We start from the raw sequence: 22558 nt of genomic DNA, 5'->3' as shown, positions 1-22558 counted from the left end.
CCTGCTGTCTGCAGCCAGAGTGCGCCTCCCCTTTAAGAGGTGTTGGGTGCTTTTAAGTGGTGTCAGCGACGCCCGATTTCTGGCCCCAATAAATAGCGCGGGTAGCTGGCTGCACGCCTAAATCATTATGAGATGGCAGCACAAAGTTCACGTGGTTCCTGCGGCCGTATGAAGAGGCATGTGCCCGTACCTGAGCATGATCGCCCTTCTAGGCCATGGACAGTCAAAACATGTTGGTTCCAGTGCTGTTGGGAATGTCATTTATGGAATGTGACTGAGCAGAATGGAATAAGGTAAATGATAACATAAGAAATAGGAGCAGGAGTAGGCCATACGGCCCCTCGATGATCTTCTACATCAGCTCCACTTCCCCACCCTACCCCCATATCTCGCGATTCCCCTAGAGTCCAAAAATCTATCGCTCTCGCTCTTGAATATACTCAACGACTTTGTTTACCTTTTTGGAGGTCGAGTCTCTGCTGGAGGTTATTTCACTTCCTTCAGGAGAGTCCACGTCGTGCAAATTTGACCTGCTTTGCTGGATGGGAGAGGCTAGTGGGTCTAGCGGTTCTATTTCTCAATACTACCAACTTACTGCTGAAGTGTAGCGCCAGCATTCTCAAGTTTTACAGGTGCAGTAATACTGATGCTGCAACCTGACTAGTCAACATAACAGTGCTTTTATTATTGTGAAGTAATCATCTTAAGATACAAATGAACTAATCACTCTTCATAAATTGTAGCAGTGGTAGTATAGCCAGTAGTAGCCATTGGGAAATAGCATTGGATCCTAAGATACAGGAATCCCAGGTTTTTATATAGCAAGGCAGAATTGCACAGTTTTGGTCTCCTTATCTGAGGAAGGATATACAGGAAACTTTGTGCTATCCGGCACCCACGGGACCGAGCTGCTGCCGTTGCCTCAAAACTGCCATACTCTCCAGAGTTAATGTTGAGAGATACGGAGATTCTTATCTCCGTATTTGACAACAAACACTGTTGCTTAGCAACAACTTCTAAACACTCGGGTGTGGCCTGCAAGCTCTGTAGCTGAAGCTGTTGCTATAGCTACAGACCTTGCACAGCTTGACTGTTCAAACAAAGCAAAAAAAAACAAACAAAAAGAAAAAAAAACGGCTGCTGATTTTTGCCGGTGGCTCCAGATTGCCGGATAGCTCACCTCCGGATACCACAAAGTTTCCTGTACAGGAAACTCTTTTTTATCCGGGACCGGCGTGGTGCCGGTTGATCAAAAAGTCTGGATTACAGTGAGGTATACTTACCAAGGTACGAGAGCCCCTGTTACACGGCCACAGATCCAGGAGTCCCAGTTACACGGCCACAGATCCAGGAGTCCCGGTTACATGGCCACAGATCCAGGAGTCCTGGTTACACGGCCACAGATCCAGGAGTCCCGGTTACACGGCCACAGATCCAGGAGCCCCAGTTGCACGGCCACAGGTGCAGGAGTCCCGGTTACACGGCCACAGATCCAGGAGTCCCAGTTACACGGCCACAGATCCAGGAGTCCCGGTTACACGGCCACAGATCCAGGAGTCCCAGTTACACGGCCACAGATCCAGGAGTCCCGGTTACACGGCCACAGATCCAGGAGCCCCAGTTGCACGGCCACAGGTGCAGGAGTCCCGGTTACACGGCCACAGGTGCAGGAGTCCCGGTTACACGGCCACAGATCCAGGAGTCCCGGTTACACGGCCACAGATCCAGGAGTCCCGGTTACACGGCCACAGATCCAGGAGTCCCGGTTACACGGCCACAGATCCAGGAGCCCCAGTTGCACGGCCACAGGTGCAGGAGTCCCGGTTACACGGCCACAGGTGCAGGAGTCCCAGTTACACGGCCACAGATCCAGGAGTCCCGGTTACACGGCCACAGATCCAGGAGTCCCGGTTACACGGCCACAGATCCAGGAGTCCCGGTTACACGGCCACAGATCCAGGAGCCCCAGTTGCACGGCCACAGGTGCAGGAGTCCCGGTTACACGGCCACAGGTGCAGGAGTCCCGGTTACACGGCCACAGATCCAGGAACCCCGGTTACACGGCCACAGGTGCAGGAGTCCCGGTTACACGGCCACAGATCCAGGAGTCCCGGTTACACGGCCACAGATCCAGGAGCCCCAGTTGCACGGCCACAGGTGCAGGAGTCCCGGTTACACGGCCACAGATCCAGGAGTCCCGGTTACACGGCCACAGATCCAGGAGTCCCGGTTACACGGCCACAGATCCAGGAGCCCCAGTTGCACGGCCACAGGTGCAGGAGTCCCGGTTACACGGCCACAGATCCAGGAACCCCGGTTACACACCCACTAATATATAGTATAACTTACCTGAACCTACTCCTGAATTTCGCCGGTTAACAGAGATTTCCGGATATTTAGGTGCCAGTTAAAAGCGAGTTTCCTGTACTTGCCTTGGAGGCGATGCAACGAAAGTTCGCTAGATTGGTTCCTGGGATGAGAGATTGAGTAGATTGGGCCTAAGCTCTCTGGAGTTTAGAAGAATGAGATGTGATCTCATTGAAACATATAACATTCTGAGGGGGATTAACAGGGTAGATGCGGAGAGGTTGTTTCCCCTGGCTGGAGTGTCGAGAACCAGGGGGCACAGTCTCAGTGTAAGGGGTCGGCCATTTAAGACTGAGATGAGGAGGAATTTCTTCACTCAGAGGGTGTTTGGAATTCTCTGCCCCAGAGGGCTGTGGATGCTGAGTCGTTGAGTATATTCAAGGCTGAGATCGATAGACTTTTGGACTCTAGGGGAATCAAGTGATACGGGGATCGGGCAGGAAAGTGGAGTTGAGGTCGAAGATCAGCCATAATCTAATCAAATGGCGGAGCAGGCTCGAGGGGCCGTATGGCCTACACCTGCCCCTAACTACATAAGAACCTAAGAAATAGGAGCAGGAGTCGGCCATATGGCCCCCTCGAGCCCGCCCCGCCATTCAATAAGATCATGGCTGATCTTCTACCTCAACTCCACTTTCCCACCCTATCCCCATATCCCTGGATTCCCTTAATATTCAAATTCTTATGTTCTTAATTGATTGTCGATGAGTTCCTGAAAAAGGAGTGCATTGATCTGCTGGGTGAAATATAAACTGCCCAGTTTTAAAAGATGAAGAACACATGAAAAGGTTAGGAAAAAGCATCTGGTCCATCCAGCCTGCCCCATCTCGAGGTAGTACAGTCACACACACCATCAATCCACTCCCCCGAGGTATGCCTGGGAAAGGCAAAAAAAAACAAAGAAAAACGTGAGACGATTCAGGGAAAATGCTGAGAAATTCCTCTTGAACCCTTAAGGCAATCCGAGAAGCTCCAGGAGACTGCAGTAACTCATGAATCTCATGATTCCGAGCTTCCTGACAATGTAACCTCTCTAACTTGGAATGTTCTTCCCGCGCAGGAACCTGTCCAGTTTCCTTTTGAAAGACTGCAGGGAATCTATGCTCGCTGCAGGCTTCAGTAATCTGTTCCATGTGGTGCTGAATACAAACATCTAACCTTTGCCTGTGGATGTCATATCCACACCCCTAGTTGTTCCGTCCCTGTCCATCTCAAACAACCCATTTAACTAATCCTTTCATCGTTTTTAAAAACTTCAATCAGATCTGCTCTAAGCTTGCATTTCCACAATGAAAGTACAGTAGCCCCTATCCCAATGACTCAGACTGGCTATAATGTTGGTCGTCTTCCTCTGCACCTTCTCCAGGGTTTTGATATTGGCTGCCATAGAAACATAGAAGATAGGAGCAGGAGTAGGCCATTCGGCCCCTCGAGCCTGCTCCGCCATTTAATGAGATCATGGCTGATCATCCAAATTCAGTACCCTGTCCCTGCTTTCTCCCCATATCCCTTGATCCCTTTAGCCTTAAGAAATATATCCAACTCCTTCTTGAATATATTTAATGAATTGGCCTCCACCGCCCTCTGTGGTAGAGAATTCCGCAGGTTCACCACTCTCTGGGTGAAGAAATTCCTCCTCATCTCAGTCCTAAATGGCTTACCCCTTATCTTTAGACTGTGACCCCTGGTTCTGAACTCCCCCGCCATCGGGAACATCCTTCCTGCATCTAGTCTGTCTAATCCTGTTAGAATTTTATAAGTTTCAGTGAGATCCCCTCTCATTCTTCTAAACTCCAGAGAGTACAAGCCCAATCGACCCAATCTCTCCTCATACGTCATTCCTGCCATCCCAGGTATCAGCCTGGTGAATCTTCGCTGCACTCTCTCCATGGCAAGAACATCCTTCCTCAGATAAGGCGACCAAAACTGCACACAATACTCAAGGTGTGGTCTCACCAAGGCCCTGTGTGGAAACCAAAAACTGCGCACACTGTACCAAGGTGTGTCTGTACTAAGGTCGTGCACAACCACCCTCACGATTCTTGGTATTGTACTGTCCCAGCAATACAACCTAGAACCTTATTTGCCCTTCCAAATGATCTCATCATACCGCTCGTGATCCTTCCGTGATTTATCAGCCACAGCCCAAGTCCCTTCTCTTGCTCTATAACCTGCAAAAGGCATAACGGGATTGATGAATACGATTTCAGAAAGCACGAGGGTTTGATGAGCTGTTGGAAGAAAGCTCGATGTTGGAAGGAAGGTAGTCGGGATTTCTGGTGGTGGGAGTGGGGTTGTAGGGGAATATGAATCTTGGCCAGTGTCAGCCATTGAAGAGTTGCTGGTGTAACTCTTCACACTAGAATCAATAAAAGGAGTCAGAGGAGTAGAGTATGGGACCATTGCCCATTATGGTGAGTCTCGTTTTTATTAAAGATGATGCACTTAACAGTTTAGTTGCAATGACATGTAATGACCCTAAAGCCAGTCTATATAAACTATCCGGTCAGACATGAACTATTCTGTCATATCTTCATAATATAATTATAAATAATGACTAATTTATTATGCTTGAGCCATGATTACCTCAGTACATAAAAGATTTTTTTAATCTATATACAGAAAAGCCAGGTCTACCGGTGGAGCAGAAGCCTGCAAGACAACAAGCAGAGATTGCCACTGCCTCCACTACCGCTCCTGTCAAACCGATCACTGCTGCCTGTGGCACCATATCCACCGCAACCACAAGATCCATTACTTCCAGCTCTGCCACCAACACCACCCTCACTAATACTATCCATGCCACTGCAGTCACCGCCACAGACACTACACCACCCAGTGTCACACCGACCACTGCCCCTGCCTTACCCAATAACACATCCACTAATGCCACCCTTGACACGACTATCGCCAGTGCCACCGCCCTTGACACACCTAGCAAAACCATACCTGCCACCCTTGCCACCACCAGACCCACCAATACTTTGACTGTGGTTGTTACACCCACTGTCACCTCGCCCATCCCCGCCAGACATTCTGCAGGGACTTGCCCTGCGCTAACCACCCATGATGAACCATTACAACTATCCACCTCCACGCCAGTAGCTGTGGCCCAGCAGGAGGACGACGCACTTGCTGCAACACCTGGATGGCCACGTAGACGTTGGCGTGCACCGGCAGGTGGTGTAAACGCAGCATCACAGGATCTTCTGGCCCTGATGTTCCACGATGAATCCTCCAGGGTGCAGGAGGCGGAAAGTGCGGGTGATGGTGGCCTATTCACAGGCATACAGTCTGCCATGGCAGATCTGCAGGCCTCCTTCCACACTGATTTACACAATGTACACAGAAGTATGCAGTCAGGCATTGGAGATCTGGAATCAAAAATTCAGACAGGGTTTACAGGATTGCAGCGCGTCCTGCAGAATGGCATAGCAGAGCATCTGACAGCTATGCAGACTGGCTTGGGCAAGATTCAGGATGTTCTTTGCGTAGGCTTGTCGGACATTAAGGATACTATTAACATTGGCTTCACCCAGGGAGATTCAAGCATTCAGAAAGTACACAGGACAGTGCTAGAGGGCTTAGCTCAGATCAGTGAGGAGACTGACTCTGTTGTCAGCCTCCTCACTGAAGTGGTGGAGAATCAAAGTTCCACACAGTACAGCAGGACAGAAGCCCTTGAGACACCAGTTGGCTTAAGAGAACAAGATACGGACGCAGTAATTCATGGGACTGCATCTCCCATTGGAGCTGGGTTCTCCACGGGTACCCAGGGTATCCCAGCCCGTACTTCCTCCACCAAAAGCACCACATTAAGAAAAACACCACTAGCGCCCACACGAAAAAGTCCTCGAACAAAAAAGTGGAAGGCTAGGAAATGTAAATAGTAACCACACATTATTTAATAAAATTACATTTTTCACAAAGCTTCGACTTATGTTCATTATTTAGTAGCATTGTCATGTGTATTAGAATTCTTGAAAGGCGGATAGGATTCTATAGGGCTTAATCTTTCCGTTTTTTACATATGGGGCACTTTAAGATGCTCTCTTTGTTCGTCATATCACATTGGTTTAGAATGGTTTGGAATATTTCCTCAGTATGTTGCTGTAGGTTGAAGTGTAGCTGGAGTAAATTGTCTCATGTTTATCGTTGCAACCTTTCTCTGTTGTACAAGGGACAGGCTGCAAATGGTTTACAAACATTTTCAGAAAGCTTTTATCCACCCTCTGTCCTCGTCAAGTATGCCAAATGTATGTTCTGTAACTCTTATCAATAGATTTGTGTGCCCCATGATATTTGCGTAGAAGGATCCTGAGCATTAAGTAGGGAAACATTAGTATAAAAACAGCAAATGCTGGAAACACTCAGCAGGTCAGGCAGCATCTGTGGAGAGAGAAACAGAGTTAGCGTTTCAGCTCGATGACCTTGCTCGTCTCTCCAGAGAGCTGGCGTATCGCAAATTAAACCTCCAAGAAGATGAAATTTTGTAAAGTTTCGTCCCTGCCCGCTCGAAGTTTGTGTGCAACACCAGGTTATTAATCTAACTTTATAACCCCACAATTGGATTATTGGCAAGTTACATTCCATAGATTACATCCATGGATCCAGCAGTATAGAGGATCTGTGTTTGTCCTCAACTATGTATCCAGCTTTTTATAATGAATTAATGCAATATTAGCTGATTTTGCTGAGAGTCAATTCCACAAATCCAATACTTTCTATGGAAATCCTCAGCAAAATCTCAGCCGTGACTTTCAGGCACGCTGCTTCAAAGGAATCGTTTAATTTTTGGCCTCGACAGAGGCTAGCTTTATTACTGGTGTCTTCCGATTCTGAAATCCCACTCTTTTTTTTTAAAGTTAAACAACTTGTTTACACCTGCAATATCCACACCCTTCAGCATTTGGATCATTTCTCCTCTGGTGCTCACGCTGAATCGGCAGCCCGTTTTACACTGCGTTCCATTTCCTTTCCCATCGGACGTGGTTTCACACTGCTGAAGTTAACCAATCTCACCCCCATACAATGTTACAACACAGAAGCAGCCTATTTGCCCATCAAAGTCTCTGCCGGTGTTTTCTCCACATAAGCCACCTAGTCTAATTTCACGCACCTGCTCGGCCCCCTTTAATATTCCTCTTTCTCAAGCAACTGCCTAATCCTTTTTCAAAATAATTTATGGACCGCTTCATCGATGATTTGTGACCGAGAATTCCACATTCTAACCACTCAAGATTTGTTTCTGACCTCCCTTTAATTCTTGTGATTATCTTAAATTGCTGCCTCCTTGTTACTGTCTCGCTGACCAATGGAAGCAACCTGTCACTATTTTCCTTACAACCCTTCATAATTTCTAGCAGGTCACCTCTTCAACTTCTGTAAATACTTTCTCCCCGAATGTTTGAGTAGTATAAACAGCAGCAGAGCCAGCTTCTCCCATTAATTATCAGCTTCTGCTCTCTCTTGCCTGTGTTCAATCCACCTAGCCAGTTTGCCATTCATTCCATTTGCCTTAATCTTTCTTTAAAAGACTTGCATGTAGATCTTTGTCCAATGACTTCTGCATGTCGAAGTAAATTATGTCCAAAGTTGTGTAGCTTTGGTTCACTAATTTGGTTAACTGCTCAAATAAGTCCAATGGATTTGTGAGGGATGGCTTTTTCCATCTAAAACTATGAAGACCTACCGAATATATGGTTTATAAATTCTTTAGTTGAGCATTGATGGCTGTAAAATGCTGTCATATTTTCACTACTATGATATGAGGCAAACTGGTCAATAATCCCCTATATATGGTGTTATAAATCTCATTATCATAAAGAAACTATTCATGAAATAACACTGGACAGCCAGCTGGTGGCGCCGTCCAAGGAGTATAAATACTCGGGCGTGGGCCCAGCTTGGCCAGGGACATTTTGTAAGATAGGAACTAGTGAAGTACAACTAGACCTCCATGTTCTGAAACAAGTTGATTAAAGCCTTGCTCTATGCTCAAACCAAGTTCGTAGTGAGTTTTATTACGTCATATGGTTTATTCATTTTTGCCGACCATCCACTTTGCTTAACACAATAATAAGGATGGAAAAGCATTTAAGTAAAAAAAAATTAAGTATTAACTATGGCGACAACACTTTGTGACTAAATAGAATGTAAGGGTAGAAATTCCGACAGTAAGTGCAAAATCCTGCGTAATTAGCACGCTCCATGTAGCTGGCATGGTGCCTATATTCAAACAAGATGACCTTGGGAATTGCGGTGCGGCCAGTTCTCCAGAGATCGTTCCCTTGGCGCTGTGCCAGGGCCAGAATTTCTACCCCATCGTTTCTGTGCCATTTTGCGCACAGATACTGAGCACTGATGCTGGTAATGATAATATAATAATTCCCAGCCACATGATCGTTGCTAGCATTATAGAATGTTGATTTTAAAATGATGTTGGGGCCAAGGTGGCTCTGGAACAACTCTCTGCAATGGAGCTGGGCTGAGGTGTTCCTTGTAACTCATGTCACCAAAGCGAGCTAGCAGGAAGGGACTCCATACTTGCTAGTGTCCCTACTGGTGATAAGATTGTCATTTTTATTTATAAAAGCATTAAAAAAATATTCTATTTTCTTTGAAACAGAAACAATATGAGTAAAAAAGAACTCCCATTCCAGACTATGCTTCCCAAAAAGTTCACTGCAAAGTTTTGGTTACATTTTATCATTGGACGGAAACAGCATTTTACATTTAAATCACTTTGGGAAGAGAGTGGTCCAAGTGACACTAAAAGCCAGGGTAGAAAAAAATTAGTTGAATTTAAAACTGAAACTACTTGCTGTCCTGAATGGGGTTTTTTTCTCTTTGTAGAAAAGATAACCGCATTGATAAAAGAAAATCAACAGGTAATTATTATTTTTCAAACTTTGCTGTTAAATAATTGCTGTACCCTTATCTGCCACTTTACCAGTTTGCAAATTTGGTGTTTTTTTATATTTTATATGACTGACTGATGGTTTCAGTTTTAACATTATTGAAAAACATTAAAGATGCTCTTCTCCCCGATATTCCAAAATAAATATTTAATAATGTTCCACGATATTCCCCACTTACCAAGTTCCATAATGGGCCATTAAACAATAGAATAAATTCAGCCAGCGATGCTTTCTTCTGGGAGTGTAACTTTGTTGAATTTGCCCCGTTATCTGTGCCTATACAAAACGTACAGCCTAGATTTTCATTTTCAGCATTATGCACGTGAGCCCAATCAGAAATTCAGGCACACATTGCCTGCAGAAAGTCACGAGCCCAAACTTGCAAGAGGTGCTCCGAGCAGACAAAGCCATTGTACCCAGATACTGAAGATGAAAATCTAGGCTGTAGCATTCAAATTACTCCTGGGAGAGCCAGAGATGCTCCTTTTAATCTCTTCGGGTTTAATTGCAAACCACACCATTTGAGATTAAAATGATCTGTGGTTCTCTGTCTGCAGTATTTATACACACAGTCTGAAATATGGTTCCTGGCAGAGACACCAAAGGTTGCTGCTTTCTTGCTCTACATGAAACAAATGCAAAGGAATGCTTAATTTAAATAGGTGAACACCTCCATTAACATATTGCACAGACAAATATTATATCAGCATTCTTACAGTGATACTTAACAATCAAAGGTTTTTAAAACTTTTTTTGATCTAGTTATTACATTTTTTTTAAATACATTTCTTTAGCCCGTTTTGAATGTGGTCAGAATATTTATTGACAGATCTCCAAGTATCAAGCTAACTCCATGATCTCTGACCTATAGGTGCATAAACCCAACTAATACCTGCCATGACTTGTTGGTGCAAACAGTCCTTTAAAAAAAAAACAAATTTTAACAACTTTTCTCCCATCTAAGATTTCCTACCTCCCAATTTACATGATCCAAATTTTGTTACCTTTCCTGCGACACAAAATTCCAATATGCCACGCCCAGCTTCTGGAGGTCATCCCAGAACGAGACAGATACTAAAATTCCCACTGCTGAGGGAATACCATCAGGATGACCATTTCAGCTGGTGACTGGCAAGGGAGGGGATGGGAATTGAGCCCAGCGGAGGCTGTGAGTGCTGTGAACGTAGCAGAACGTAGAAGCCAAGGAATGGAGCGCAGCACAATGTGCAAGTAGAGCACTAGCAGCCAATGAACAGAGAGTGGAGCTGAGGTACAGAGCACAGCAGGACACAGCAGGAGATGTAAAATAGAGAGGGAAACAGTGAGAGGAGGTTTTTTTTTAATTCATTGATGGGATGTGGGCGTCGCTGGCTAGGCCTGCATTTAGTGCCCATCCCTAATTGCCCTTGAGAAGATGGTGGTGAGCCGCCTTCTTGAACCGCTGCAGTTCATATGGTGTAGGTACACCCACAATGCTGTTAGGAAGGGAGTTCCAGGACGTTGGCCCAGCGACAGTGAAGGAACGGCGATACAGGTCCAAGTCAGGATGCTGTGTGGCTTGGAGGGGAACTTGTAGGTGGTGATGTTCCCATGCGTCTGCTGCCCTTGTCCTTCTAAGTGGTAGAGGTCCCGGGTTTGGAAGGTGCTGTTGAAGGGGCTTTGGCGAGTTGCTGCAGTGCATCTTGTAGATGGTACACACTGCAGCCACAGTGCGCCGGTGGTGGAGGGAGTGAATGTTGAAGGTGGTGGATGGAGTGCCAATCAAGTGGGCTGCTTTATCCTGAATGGTGTCGAGCTTCTTGAGTGTTGTTGGAGCTGCACTCATCCAGGCAAGTGGAGAGTATTCCATCACACTCCTGACTTGTGCCTTGTAGATGGTGGAAAGGCTTTGGGGAGTCAGGAGGTGAGACACTCACCGCAGAATTCCCAGCCTCTGGCCTGCTCTTGTAGCCACAGTATTTATATGGCTGGTCCAGTTCAGTTTCTGATCAATGGTAACCCCCAGGATGTTGATAGTGGGGGATTCAGTGATGGTAATGCCATTGAATGTCAAGGGGAGATGGTTAGAGTCTCGCTTGTTGGAGATGGTCATTGCCTGGCACTTGTGTGGTGCGAATGTTACTTGCCACTTGTCAGCCCAAGTCTGAATGTTGTCCAGGTCTTGCTGCATATGGACACGGACTGCGTCAGTATCTGACGAGTCTCGAATGGTGCTGAACAGTGTGCAATCATCAGCGAACATCCCCACTTCTGACCTTGTGATGGAGGGAAGGTCATTGATGAAACAGCTGAAGATGGTTGGGCCTAGGACACTGCCCTGAGGAACTCCTGCAGTGATGTCATGTGATTGAGATGAATGACCTCCAACAACCACAGCCAACTTCCTTTGTGCTAGGTATGACTCCAGCCAGTGGAGAGTTTTCCCCTTGATTCCCATTGACTCCAGTTTTGCTAGGGCTCCTTGATGCCACACTCGATCAAATGCTGCCTTGATGTCAAGGGCAGTCACTCTCACCTCACCTCTTGAGTTCACCTCTTTTGTCCATGTTTGGACCAAGGCTGTAATGAGGTCAGGAGCTGAGTGGCCCTGGCGGAACCCAAACTGGGCATCAGTTAGCAGGTTATCGCTGAGTAAGTGCCGCTTGATAGCACTGTCGACGACACCTTCCATCACTTTGCTGATGATTGAGAGTAGACTGATGGGACGGTAATTGGCTGGGTTGGATTTGTCCTGCTTTTTGTAGACAGGACATACCTGGGCAATTTTCCACATTGCCGGGTAGATGCCAGTGTTGTAGCTGTACTGTTACATGAAGATAGAAGCAAACACATTTTATTTTGCTTTTTGTATATTCTGTTATAGATATTATTAGACGTATATAATGAGGTGGGTCAGGGAGTGTCACGGTGGCTGTATGTTGGAGCAATTTTTTTAATACTAGAATGATTCTGTAGTTTTTTGGGGTAGAATATCTTTTTAGGGTATGTGGTTATAGTACTAGACTAGAATCCCAGAGGTTATAAGTTCAAATCCTACCATGCAAGTTGTGGGAATGGATTCAATAAAATCTGGTCATTTGTGGCTGCCACCAAAAAATGATCACGAAAGCTGTCAGATTGTTGTCAAAACCCAACTTCTTCTCTGATGTCCTTCGGGGAAGGGAAGCTGACACCCCTTGGTCTGGCCTACATGTGGCTCCAGTCCCACACCACACAGTTGACTCTTAATGCAGCTAGGGATGGGCAAAAAATAAATAAATACTGCTTGCTAGTGTCGACCACTTCACCAGAACAACGAAATGTGATGGGCAGAAAGCTTTTGTGTACTATGATTGGAACCGAACAGAAGGAGAAAGCAAAGAGAGCAGGCCAATAAGGAAGAAGAAAATGCAATGACAATCACAACAGATGCCAGCAAAATTGTTTAATTTCAGCCATTTTAATTAAGGCCTTGGTTGATCTCCTTTGGCATTGCACACAGGGAGTCAAAACCAAGTATAGTCTTCTGGTGAGGAGGCATTAGAGGGTGCAGAACATTTGGACCAGGGCCTGTAGATGAGCTCCAGGCCCCAGATACTGTCATATATTCTGTTCTTTTGTATTTACACAGCCACATTTTCCTATGTTCACATTTGAAGTGGGAACTATCTATGCAAAGGTATCTGTGGCACTACAGAAAGGGAGGGTGTAAGGGGAGGGGACAAAGAATGGAGAGGGAGAGGAGAGAAGGGGATGGGCGGAGGCCTGGTGGTGGAGAGAGGAGAGCAGGTTGGGGATGAGGGGAGCCGAAAGGGGAAGAAGAGAGCAGGGGAGGAGGAGGAGGTGGGGGAAGTTGAATGAGACAAAGTGTAGGGCAAAGTAGAGGAGATGGAGGTTATGCAGGAGATGGGGAAAGAGGGCCTCGAAGGGAGAAGGCGGGGAAAGTGGATGGGGAAGAAGGAAGGAGGAGAGGTGTGGGAAAGGGGAGAAAGAAGGATGAGAAGGAGAAGTGAAGGAAGGGAGGTGGGGGGGAGGGCGGGGGGCTCTCCAAGCCCACCATAGCCAGAATAAAAATGTACAAAGGGCTCCGAATCCATGTCCCGCACTCAACTACAAAATAAAGAAATAAATAGAGCCCTGCTCCTGGCCCCGCCCTCCCACCTTCCCTAGCAGGCAGACTGAAACACTGAAATGCCTCTGTCCTCTGCTCGCCACTCCCTCCAGACAAAAGAAAGAAAGACTTGCATTTATATAGCTCCTTTCACGACCACCGGAAATCCCAAAACGCTTTACAGCCAATGAAGTACTTTATATGAAGTGTAGTCACTGTTGTAATGTAGGAAACACGGCAGCCAATTTGCGCACAGCAAGCTCCCACAAACAGCAATATGATAATGACCAGATCATCTGTTCTTTAGTGATGTTGATTGAGGGATAAATATTGGCCAAGGCACCGGGGAGAACGCCTCTGCTCTTCTTCGAAATAGTGCATGGGATCTTTTACGTCCACCTGAGAGAGCAAACGGGGCCTCGGTTTAACATCTCATCCGAAAGGCGGCACCTCCGACAGTGCAGCACCCCCCTCAGTACGGGCACTGGGAGTGTCAGCCTAGATTTTTGTGCTCAAGTCTCTGGAGTGGGAATTCAACCCACAACTTTCTGACTATGACACCATAATATAAAATGTACAGCCCACCCAGCACTGATCGACATACTGGGCCACGTTACCAGGCAGAGGTGAGGGAAGGAGGGGGAGAGAATTGACTGCTAGTGTGGTATTAGGAACAGTTGCTGAGGGGGGGAGAGGGTGCATGATAACAGTTCCATCTGAGCAAGATCCACAATTAAGGGGGTGGAAGGCTTGAAATCACAGCGCCACTGGAGTCCACTGTGATGACTTATTGATGATCATACTCTATATTGATTTATATAAATCGCCACTACTGATCCGGCATGGCAGTGCGGGCTTGAATTTCTGCGGGGCTTCTCCCAGTCACTTGCTATCTCTTTGGCCGGAGCTCCATAGAAATTCCGGATAAACGAGGGGTTCACTAGGGATTCCACTGAAGTTACAGTGGACAATCGGAAATTCAACCCCTATACAGGGACCTAGGAACAGGAGGAGGCCATTCAGCCCCTCAGGCCAGTTCTGCCATTCAATGGCTGCTCTATCTTAACTCCATTTACCCACCTTTGCTCCATATTCCTTGATACCCTTACCCAGCAAAAATCCATCGATCTCAGTCTTGAAAATTTCAACTGAGATTAATAGATTTTTGTAAGTATATATTGAAATTTAAAAGAACTTTATAAAACAGATCCCAAGGAGCAAGCAAAGAGCAGGCAAGAATCCAATGGCCTAGAAATTCAGTATAGCCACGTTTGGGGCGCTACAGCCGGGTGGCCGCTAAAGTTTGCGCCCGGCGCAACTTCGCGCCACCTTCGCCGATATTCAGTGGCATCGCCCCAAGAGGTTGCTGCTGCGCTAAAACAGACGATGCACGACTATCATTAGGCGCTAAGCCGGCGGCCCGGGGCGATACCCCCGAGGGCGGGCGCAGCGCAGGTGCGGCGAGTTGCTGATTGACGGCAGACACTCTGGCGCCGGTGAGCTTTTAAAGGGGGAGGGTGGATTTGTTTGCCTGCCACGCCCTGCACACTGCAGCCCTGAAGCAAGGCCTGACCACTGCTGCTTGATCTGTACAACGCCCAGGACTATGGAGAAGGCCAACGTTTGCACCCATTGCAGCCCCCATTATATGTTTCCAATCAATGCTATGGCTCTGAAGTTAAAGACAAGTGCAAAGCTGTGGCCTGAAGCCACAAGTACCTGTGCGAGTGTTGAGCCAAACCAGAAAGCTCTCTACCTTTGTCTCTCTGCAAAGATCCGTCTCTCACAAAGAAGGAGTGTTGCAAAATGGCTGCCATTTCTACTGCAGGAGGAGTGCCCTTTAATTAGCACCCCCCGCACCCCGCAGCGACTGGGAACCGTTCCCCTCTACCAGTCGCTATGGGCGCCAGGCGCACAATAGGCCGGCGCCACTGAATTTCCGGTTTGGGGCGCACAAAGGGCGTTGCACGATGAAATGACGTCAGGATCTGCGCGCGCAGCTGAGCGCGCACAAAGGCTTTGCGCCGCCGCTAAATCTTTACTGAAGTTGGGGAGAGGCGCAGATCGCGATGCGCCCGGCCGCTAGCCGCCTAGCGCCCCACATCTCCTCCTCCTAAGGTGCTAGCGGCTGGCGCAAACAACTGAATTTCTAGGCCATTGTGTTTATAAATGTTGGAGGGAGAAAGGAGGATCAAAGGTGCCAAGAGCCTAAAAAAGGAAAGCACAATCACAGCTTTATCCCTCACTCTACCATTACCATCAGTCTAGGGGACCAACCCTGGTTCAATAAGGAGTGTGGAAGAGCACGCCGGGAGCAGCACCAGGCGTACCTAAAAATGAGGTGCCAACCTGGGGAAGCTGCAACACAGGACTACGTCCTTGCTAAAAAGCGGAAGCAGCATGCTATTGACAGAGCTAAGCGATCCCACAATCAACGGATCAGATCAAAGCTCTGCAGTCCTGCCACATCCAGCCGTGAATGGCGGTGGACCATTAAACAACTAACGGCAGGAGGAGGCTCCATGAATATCCCCATCCTCAATGATGGTGGAACCCAGCATGTGAGTGCAAAAGACAAGGCTGAAGCGTTTGCAACCATCTTATTTATAATGGTGCGAAAGGTGACACAAAAAGTGGATGTCAAGTCGTTCTGGCAGGAAGTGTGCGCAGACATATGATTTGACTATATTATAGGTACAGATATTTGCCAGGATCACCATCATTGACCTCACCAGAGTTTACAAGCTCAGTGGCACCTCCTTTATATTGGACAAGTGGGCACAAACACCAACTGAGGCACAGCCCTGGTGCTAGCCTGCCAGTGACTACCAGAAACTGGGAGGGGAAGGTGTTGCCCAGGCCCACCTTGCCCTGCCACTCGGATGTGCTGCCCTCGGCCTCCTGAGCAAGGGGATTGTTTGCCTGGCCTGGATCCCACCAGTGAGACCCACACCTGCCATTGTGGAGTTTTGTTTTATTCGTTTATGGGATCTGGGCATCGCTGACAAGGCCAGCATTTATTGCCCATCTCTAGCTGCCCTTGAGAAGGTGGTGGTGAGCCACGTTCTTGAACTGCTGCAGTCCGTGTGGTGAAGGTACTCCCACAGTGCTGTTAGGGAGGGAGTTCCAGGATTTTGACCCAGCGACGATGAAGGATCGGCGATATACTTCTAAGTCAGGATGGTGTGTGACTTGGAGGAGAACTTGGAGGTGGTGGTGTTCCCATGCACCTGCTGTCCTTGTCCTTCTAGGTGGAAGAGGTCGCGGGTTTGGGAGGTGCTGCCGAAGAAGCCTTGGCGAGTTGCTGCAGCGCATCTTGTAGATTGTACACACTGCAGCCACGGTATGAGGGAGTGAATGGGTTGCTTTGTCCTGGATGGTGTTGAGCTTCTTGAGTGTTGTTGGAGCTGCACTCATCCAGGCAAGTGGAGTATTCCATCACACTCCTTACTTGTGCTTTGTAGATGGTGGAAAGGCTTTGGGGAGTCTGGAGTTGAGACACTTGTGCAGAATACCCAGCCTCTGACCTGCTCTTGTTGCCACAGTATTTATGTGGCTGGTCCAGTTAAGTTTCTGGTCAATGGTAACCCCCAGGATGTTGATGGTGGGGGATTCGGCGATGGTAATGCCATTGAATGTCATGGAGAGGTGGTTAGACTCTTGCTTGTTGGAAATAGTTATTGCCCGGCACTTCTGTGGCGCAAATATTACCTGCCACTTATCAGCCCAAGCCTAAACGTCGTCCAGGTCTTGTTGCATGCGGGCATGGACTGCTTCATTATCTGAGGAGTTGTGAATGGCGCTGAACACTGCAGTCATCAGCGAACATCCCCATTTCTGACCTTATGTTGGAGGGAAGGTCATTGATGAAGCAGCTGAAGATGTTTTGGCCTAGGACACTGCCCTGAGGAACTCCTGCAGCGGTGTCCTGGGGCTGTGATGATTGACCTTCAATCACCACAACCATCTTCCTTTGTGCTAGGTATGACTCCAACTAGTGGAGTGTTTTCCCCCTGATTCTCATTGTCTTCAGTTTTACTAGGGCTCCTTGATGCCATACTCGGTCAAATGCTGCCTTGATGTCAAGGGCAGTCACTCTCACCTCACCTCTTGAGTTCAGCTCCTTTGTCTATGTTTGGACCAAGGCTGTAATGAGGTTGGGAGCCAAGTGGTCTTGGCAGAACCCAAACTGGGCATCAATGAGCAGGTTATTGGTGAATAAGTGCCACTTGATAGCACTGTCGATGACACCTTCCATCACTTTGCTGATGATTGAGAGTAGGCTGATGGGGCGGTAGTTGGCCAGGTTGGATTTGTCCTGCTTTTTGTGGACAGGACATACCTGGGCAGTTTTTCACATTGTCGGATAGATGCAAGTGTTGTAGCTGTACTGGAACAGCTTGGCCAGAGGCGCAGCTAGTTCTGGAGCACAAGTCTTCAGCACGATAGCCGGGATGTTGTCGGGGCCCATAGCCTTTGCTGAATCCAGTGCACTCAGCCGTTTCTTGATATCACATGGAGTGAATTGAATTAGCTGAAGACTGACTCCTGTGATGGTGGGGACCTCAGGAGCAGGCCAAGATGGATCATCCACTTGGCACTTCTGGCTGAAGATGGTTGCAAACGCTTCAGCCTTGTCTTTTGCACTCACGTGCTGGGCGCCACCACCATTGAGGATGGAGATATTCATGGAGCTTCCTCCTCCCATTAGTTGTTGAATGATCCATCACCATTCACGACTGGATGTGGCAGGACTGCTGAGGTTTGATCTGATCCGTTGATTGTGGGATCGCTCAGCCCTGTCTATAGCATGCTGTTTCCGCTTTTTAGCATGCATGTAGTCCTGTGTTGCAGCTTCCCCAGGTTGGCAACTCATTTTTAGGTACGCCTGGTGCTGCTCCCGGCATGCTCTTCTACACTCCTTATTGAACCAGGGTTGGTCCCCTGGCTTGATGGTAATGGTAGAGTGAGGGATATGCCGGGCCATGAGGTTACAGATTGTGGTGGAATACAATTCTGCTGCTGCTAATGGCCCACATCGCCTCACGGATGCTCAGTTTTGAGCTGATAGATCTGTTCTGAATCTATCCCATTTAGCACAGTGGTAGTGCCACACAACACGATGGAGGGTGTCCTCAGTGTGAAGACGGGACTTTATCGCCACAATGACTGTGCGGTGGTCACTGCTACCAATGCTGTCATGAACAGATGCATCTGCAACAGGTAGATTGGTGAGGACGAGGTCAAGTAGTTTGGTATACTTCACCTCACTTAGCATACCATCTGACATGAATCAAGTCACTTATTCATGAAAGAAAGACTTATGAAATAATACTGAGCAGCCTACGGGTGGCGCTGTCCAGGGAGAGTATAAATACTCGGGCACGGGCCCAGCTTGCGCAGGACATTCTTAACAGGAACTAGTGAAGGACACAACTAGACCGCCATGTTGTAAAACAGTTGATTAAAGCTTTGTTTAATGCTTAGACCAAGTGCCTAGTAGTTTTCTTACGTCACCGTCCTTCACTGATGCGCTGAGTCCAAGTACGTCCATTCTAAGGATTGGGAGCTCATGGCCCCTGGCTCCAGCCCTGGCCACCGTTGGCCTCGTATGGGACAGATGGGGGGCTCCAGCCCCTCACAAGGCGACTAGGAAACTCCCAGAAAAAACAGCTACTCAGTGTAATAGGACCTCTCACTGGAGCTGCAGCAGGAGATTGGCAGAACCTCCAATGACTCTGTATATTCCTGCCCGTCAACGAACCTTCTGTAACCTGCCCCACCATGAACATTGGCCTGGTTGGTGAAGTAGCGATGAATAATTCTGTAGGAGCAACTTTTGGCCACATCGCACAGTTGTCCTTGCTTTCTCACATACGAAATTAGTCAAAACGCGGTGGCATAGTGGTTAGCACTGTTGCCTCACAGCGCCAGGGACCCGGGTTCAAATCTGGCCTCGGGCGACTGTCTGTGTGGAGTTTGCACATTCTCCCTGTGTCTGCGTGGGTTTCCTCCGGGTGCTCCGGTTTCCTCCCACAGTCCAAAGATGTGCGGGTTAGGTTGATTTGGCTATGATAAATTGACCCTTAGTGTTAGGGGATTAAATACATGGGGTTACAGGGATAGGGTGGGATATGTGTCGGTGCAGGCTCGATGGGCCGAAATGGCCTCTATCTGCACTGTAGATTCTGTGAAAACGGCGCAAGCAAATCGGCAGCCTGTTTTACACCCCACCCAATTTTCTGTTCTATTGACTTCGATGGAAAAGACAATCGGACTGGGTGTAAAACGGGCTGCCGATTCGTCATGAGGTCTGCGGGCGGAGACCAATTTCACCCCCATTTGTTTATGGCCTACACACACAAGATGGCCATCAACCAGCCTGTCAAACAAATACTCTTTAATGTTCCTCCTTTTCAAACAATTATCTTCTAAATGAATTTGTAGGCTTTGCTCCATGAACGGTTTGTGGCCGACAGTTCCGTTTTCTAACCTGTGAAGAGAGCTCCCATGTTCAGTTACGTTGCTGGCTGTTACAGGAGGACAGTGTCGGAAGTGGGTGGCCGTGAATGGGTTCCTTGCCAGTAAATCCACTACCAAAGGAGCGGGGCGGTCTAATCCAACGTGCGTTATGTTAGAGGCAGTATAAGTAATAAATGTAAATATACTGGGGGAGAAACTGGGTGGAGCCGCAAACGGGGCGCCAAGCTCGCCTGGGCGCCGGATTTAGCGCAGCGTTTGGAGCAGTAGCGACCGCCGGAAATTCAGCTTGAGCGCCCAAGAGGGACACGGGGCGAGGCTCGAGGTGCTCCGTGTTCCTCTTAGGGCGCTGAAACTGAATATCGCAGCGCAACGTCCCGCAGCGCCACACGCTGCGGCACGGCGCGCTGCGGTACTGCAGGCCTTCCTCCCATTCTTAAGGGGGAGGGGCCTGCACCAGCACGATCGGAGATCGCGAATGGCGGCAAAAGAGCCCGGCACCGAGGAGAAGTGTCGGGCTCTCGGAAAACAGCCGGCAATGCCGCGGGGGGCGATCAGGAGGCCGGGGACGGAGGTGCTGGCAGGCGGGCGCCGGAAAAAACGGCCGCCCCGCACCTCCACCTTAATTTGCGCCACTGCCGCCACAGGAAGGCCCCGTGAACCGGGCGCCATTTGCGAACGGTGCTACAGAGGCGGTCGCTGCCAAATATCGAGAGCAGGGCACTGCGCACATTGATGACGTCATCGGAGGCGGCGCAGCGCAACAGGTTAACGCCGCCATTAGCGCCCCTGCTAAATATCGCGGGAGGCGCGGCCAGTGGCGCCAAAGCCACTGAGCGTCCTCTTTAGGTGCTAACTGGTGGCGCAGCCCACCGAATTTCTAGGCCCCTGTGTATTCAGCTGAAAGAGCCGCGACACTGCCTTAATTTCTGTCCCCACTTTGTCATTGTTTCATGTCTCCCCCTCCACAGCAACAATACCAGGACGAAGAAGAAGAGGGTGAAACGGAACACGAGAAAGGAGTTGCTGGGCCATCAGAGGCCTGATATAGATTTAACCTGACTGGAACTGCTTAAAACCCAGGCATAGGAATAATCATTAAAATGGCTTCCTAGTTCCTCCTGTTACAAAGATATTGAAGTTTTTTTGCGGTGGAGATTGAAGGTACAGCACTTGCGCTCCTGGTCTCTGTCCTTTTTTTTTACTGGCTCCTGTCAGTCATAAAGGCAGAATACATGATAAAGGGTGGAGGACAGAGGCTTTAGCTTAGCTCTATGCCCCTGAAACTGGCCCCTTGCTGTGAAAGTCTCAATATCTTCAGTACGGGTGGCATAATTAACAGGCTGATTTCCAGAGAAATGCGACACCAACTTGTGGTGACAGTGTTATTAGATACACAGCCTCGTAACTAGAATATACCAATTTAATGATTTCAGAAAAATGTCTTTATGTGTTTATGTTACACGTTTGTTCCATTTCTTACCTTTGTAAAAGGTGAAGAACATAACATAAGAACATAAGAAATAGGAGCAGGAGTAGGCCATACGGCCCCTCGGGCCTGCTCCGCCATTCAATAGGATCATGGCTGATCTGAATCTAGACTCACGTCCACTTCCCTGCCCTCTCCCCGTAACCCCTAATTCCCTTATCTGCTAGGAAAATGTCTATCTCCGTTTTAAATTTATTTAATGTTGCAGCTTCCACAGCTCTCTGGGGTAACAAATTCCATAGATTTACTACCCTCTCAGTGAAGAAGTTTCTCCTCATCTCAGTTTTGAAAGGGCAGCCCCTTATTCTAAGATTATGCCCCCTAGTTCTAGTCTCACCCATCAGTGGAAACATCCTCACCGCATCCACCCGATCAAGCCCCCTCACAATCTTATATGTTTCGATAAGATCGCCTCTCATTCTTCTGAACTCCAATGAGTAGAGTCCCAACCTATTCAACCTTTCCTCATACGTCAACCCCCTCATCTCCGGAATCAACCGAGTGAACCTTCTCTGAACCACCTCGAGAGCAAGTATATCTTTTCTTAAATATGGAAACCAAAACTGTACGCAGTATTCCAGGTGTGGCCTCACCAATACCCTGTATAACTGCAGCAAGACTTCCCTGTTTTTATACTCCATCCCCCTTGCAATAAAAGCCAAGATTCCATTGGCCTTCCTGATCACCTGCTGCACCTGCATACTAACTTTTTGTGTTTCATGCACCAGGACCCCCAGATCCCTTTGTACTGTAGCACTTTGCAGTTTCTCTCCATTTAGATAATAACTTGCTCTTTGATTTTTTCTGCCAAAGTGCATAACCTCACACTTTCCAACATTATATTGCATCTGCCAAATCTCTGCCCACTCACTTAGCCTGTCTATGTCCTTTTGCAGGTTTTTTATGTCCTCCTCACTCGCTGCTTTCCCTCCCATCTTTGTATCGTCGGCAAACTTGGATATGTTGCACTCGGTCCCCTCCTCCAAATCATTAATATAGATTGTAAAGAGTTGGGGTCCCAGCAGGAACACCACTAGTTACTGATTGCCAGCCCGAGAACGAACCATTTAGCCCAACTCTTTGTTTTCTGTTAGATAGCCAATCTTCCACCCATGCCAGTATATTACCCCCAATCCCGTGATTTTTTATCTTGATCAGTAATCTTTTGTGTGGAACCTTGTCAAAGGATGTTAATGTTGGGGAAGGGAACCC

At 48.0% G+C, this 22558-nt stretch overlaps 1 protein-coding gene across 5 annotated transcripts in view; it reads left to right on the top strand.

Annotated features, from left to right (window-relative positions):
- Positions 1–20961, top strand: part of LOC147096524 (uncharacterized) — a 103982-nt gene extending 83021 nt beyond the window's left edge. For 4 of the 5 annotated variants that reach the window (XM_085975325.1, XM_085975323.1, XM_085975324.1 and 1 more), the window contains one exon: positions 4990–6297. In XM_085975325.1, coding sequence (XP_085831451.1) covers positions 4990–6257 — 1268 coding nt within the window. In that variant the 3' untranslated portion in view covers positions 6258–6297. Of the gene's footprint in view, positions 1–4989; positions 6298–9222; positions 9258–20828 lie in introns of those variants that run through there. The other variant, XM_085975327.1, reaches the window with a different exon arrangement.
- Positions 20962–22558: the final 1597 nt, after the last annotated feature.

Source organism: Somniosus microcephalus, unplaced genomic scaffold (genome assembly GCF_052327205.1).
Source record: "Somniosus microcephalus isolate GS21.2 unplaced genomic scaffold, FLI_Smic_1.0 unresolved_chr1, whole genome shotgun sequence".
Classification (NCBI taxonomy): Eukaryota; Metazoa; Chordata; class Chondrichthyes; order Squaliformes; family Somniosidae; genus Somniosus; species Somniosus microcephalus.
Note: the sequence above shows the minus strand (reverse complement) of the source record. Positions and strands in the feature narration are given on the sequence as shown.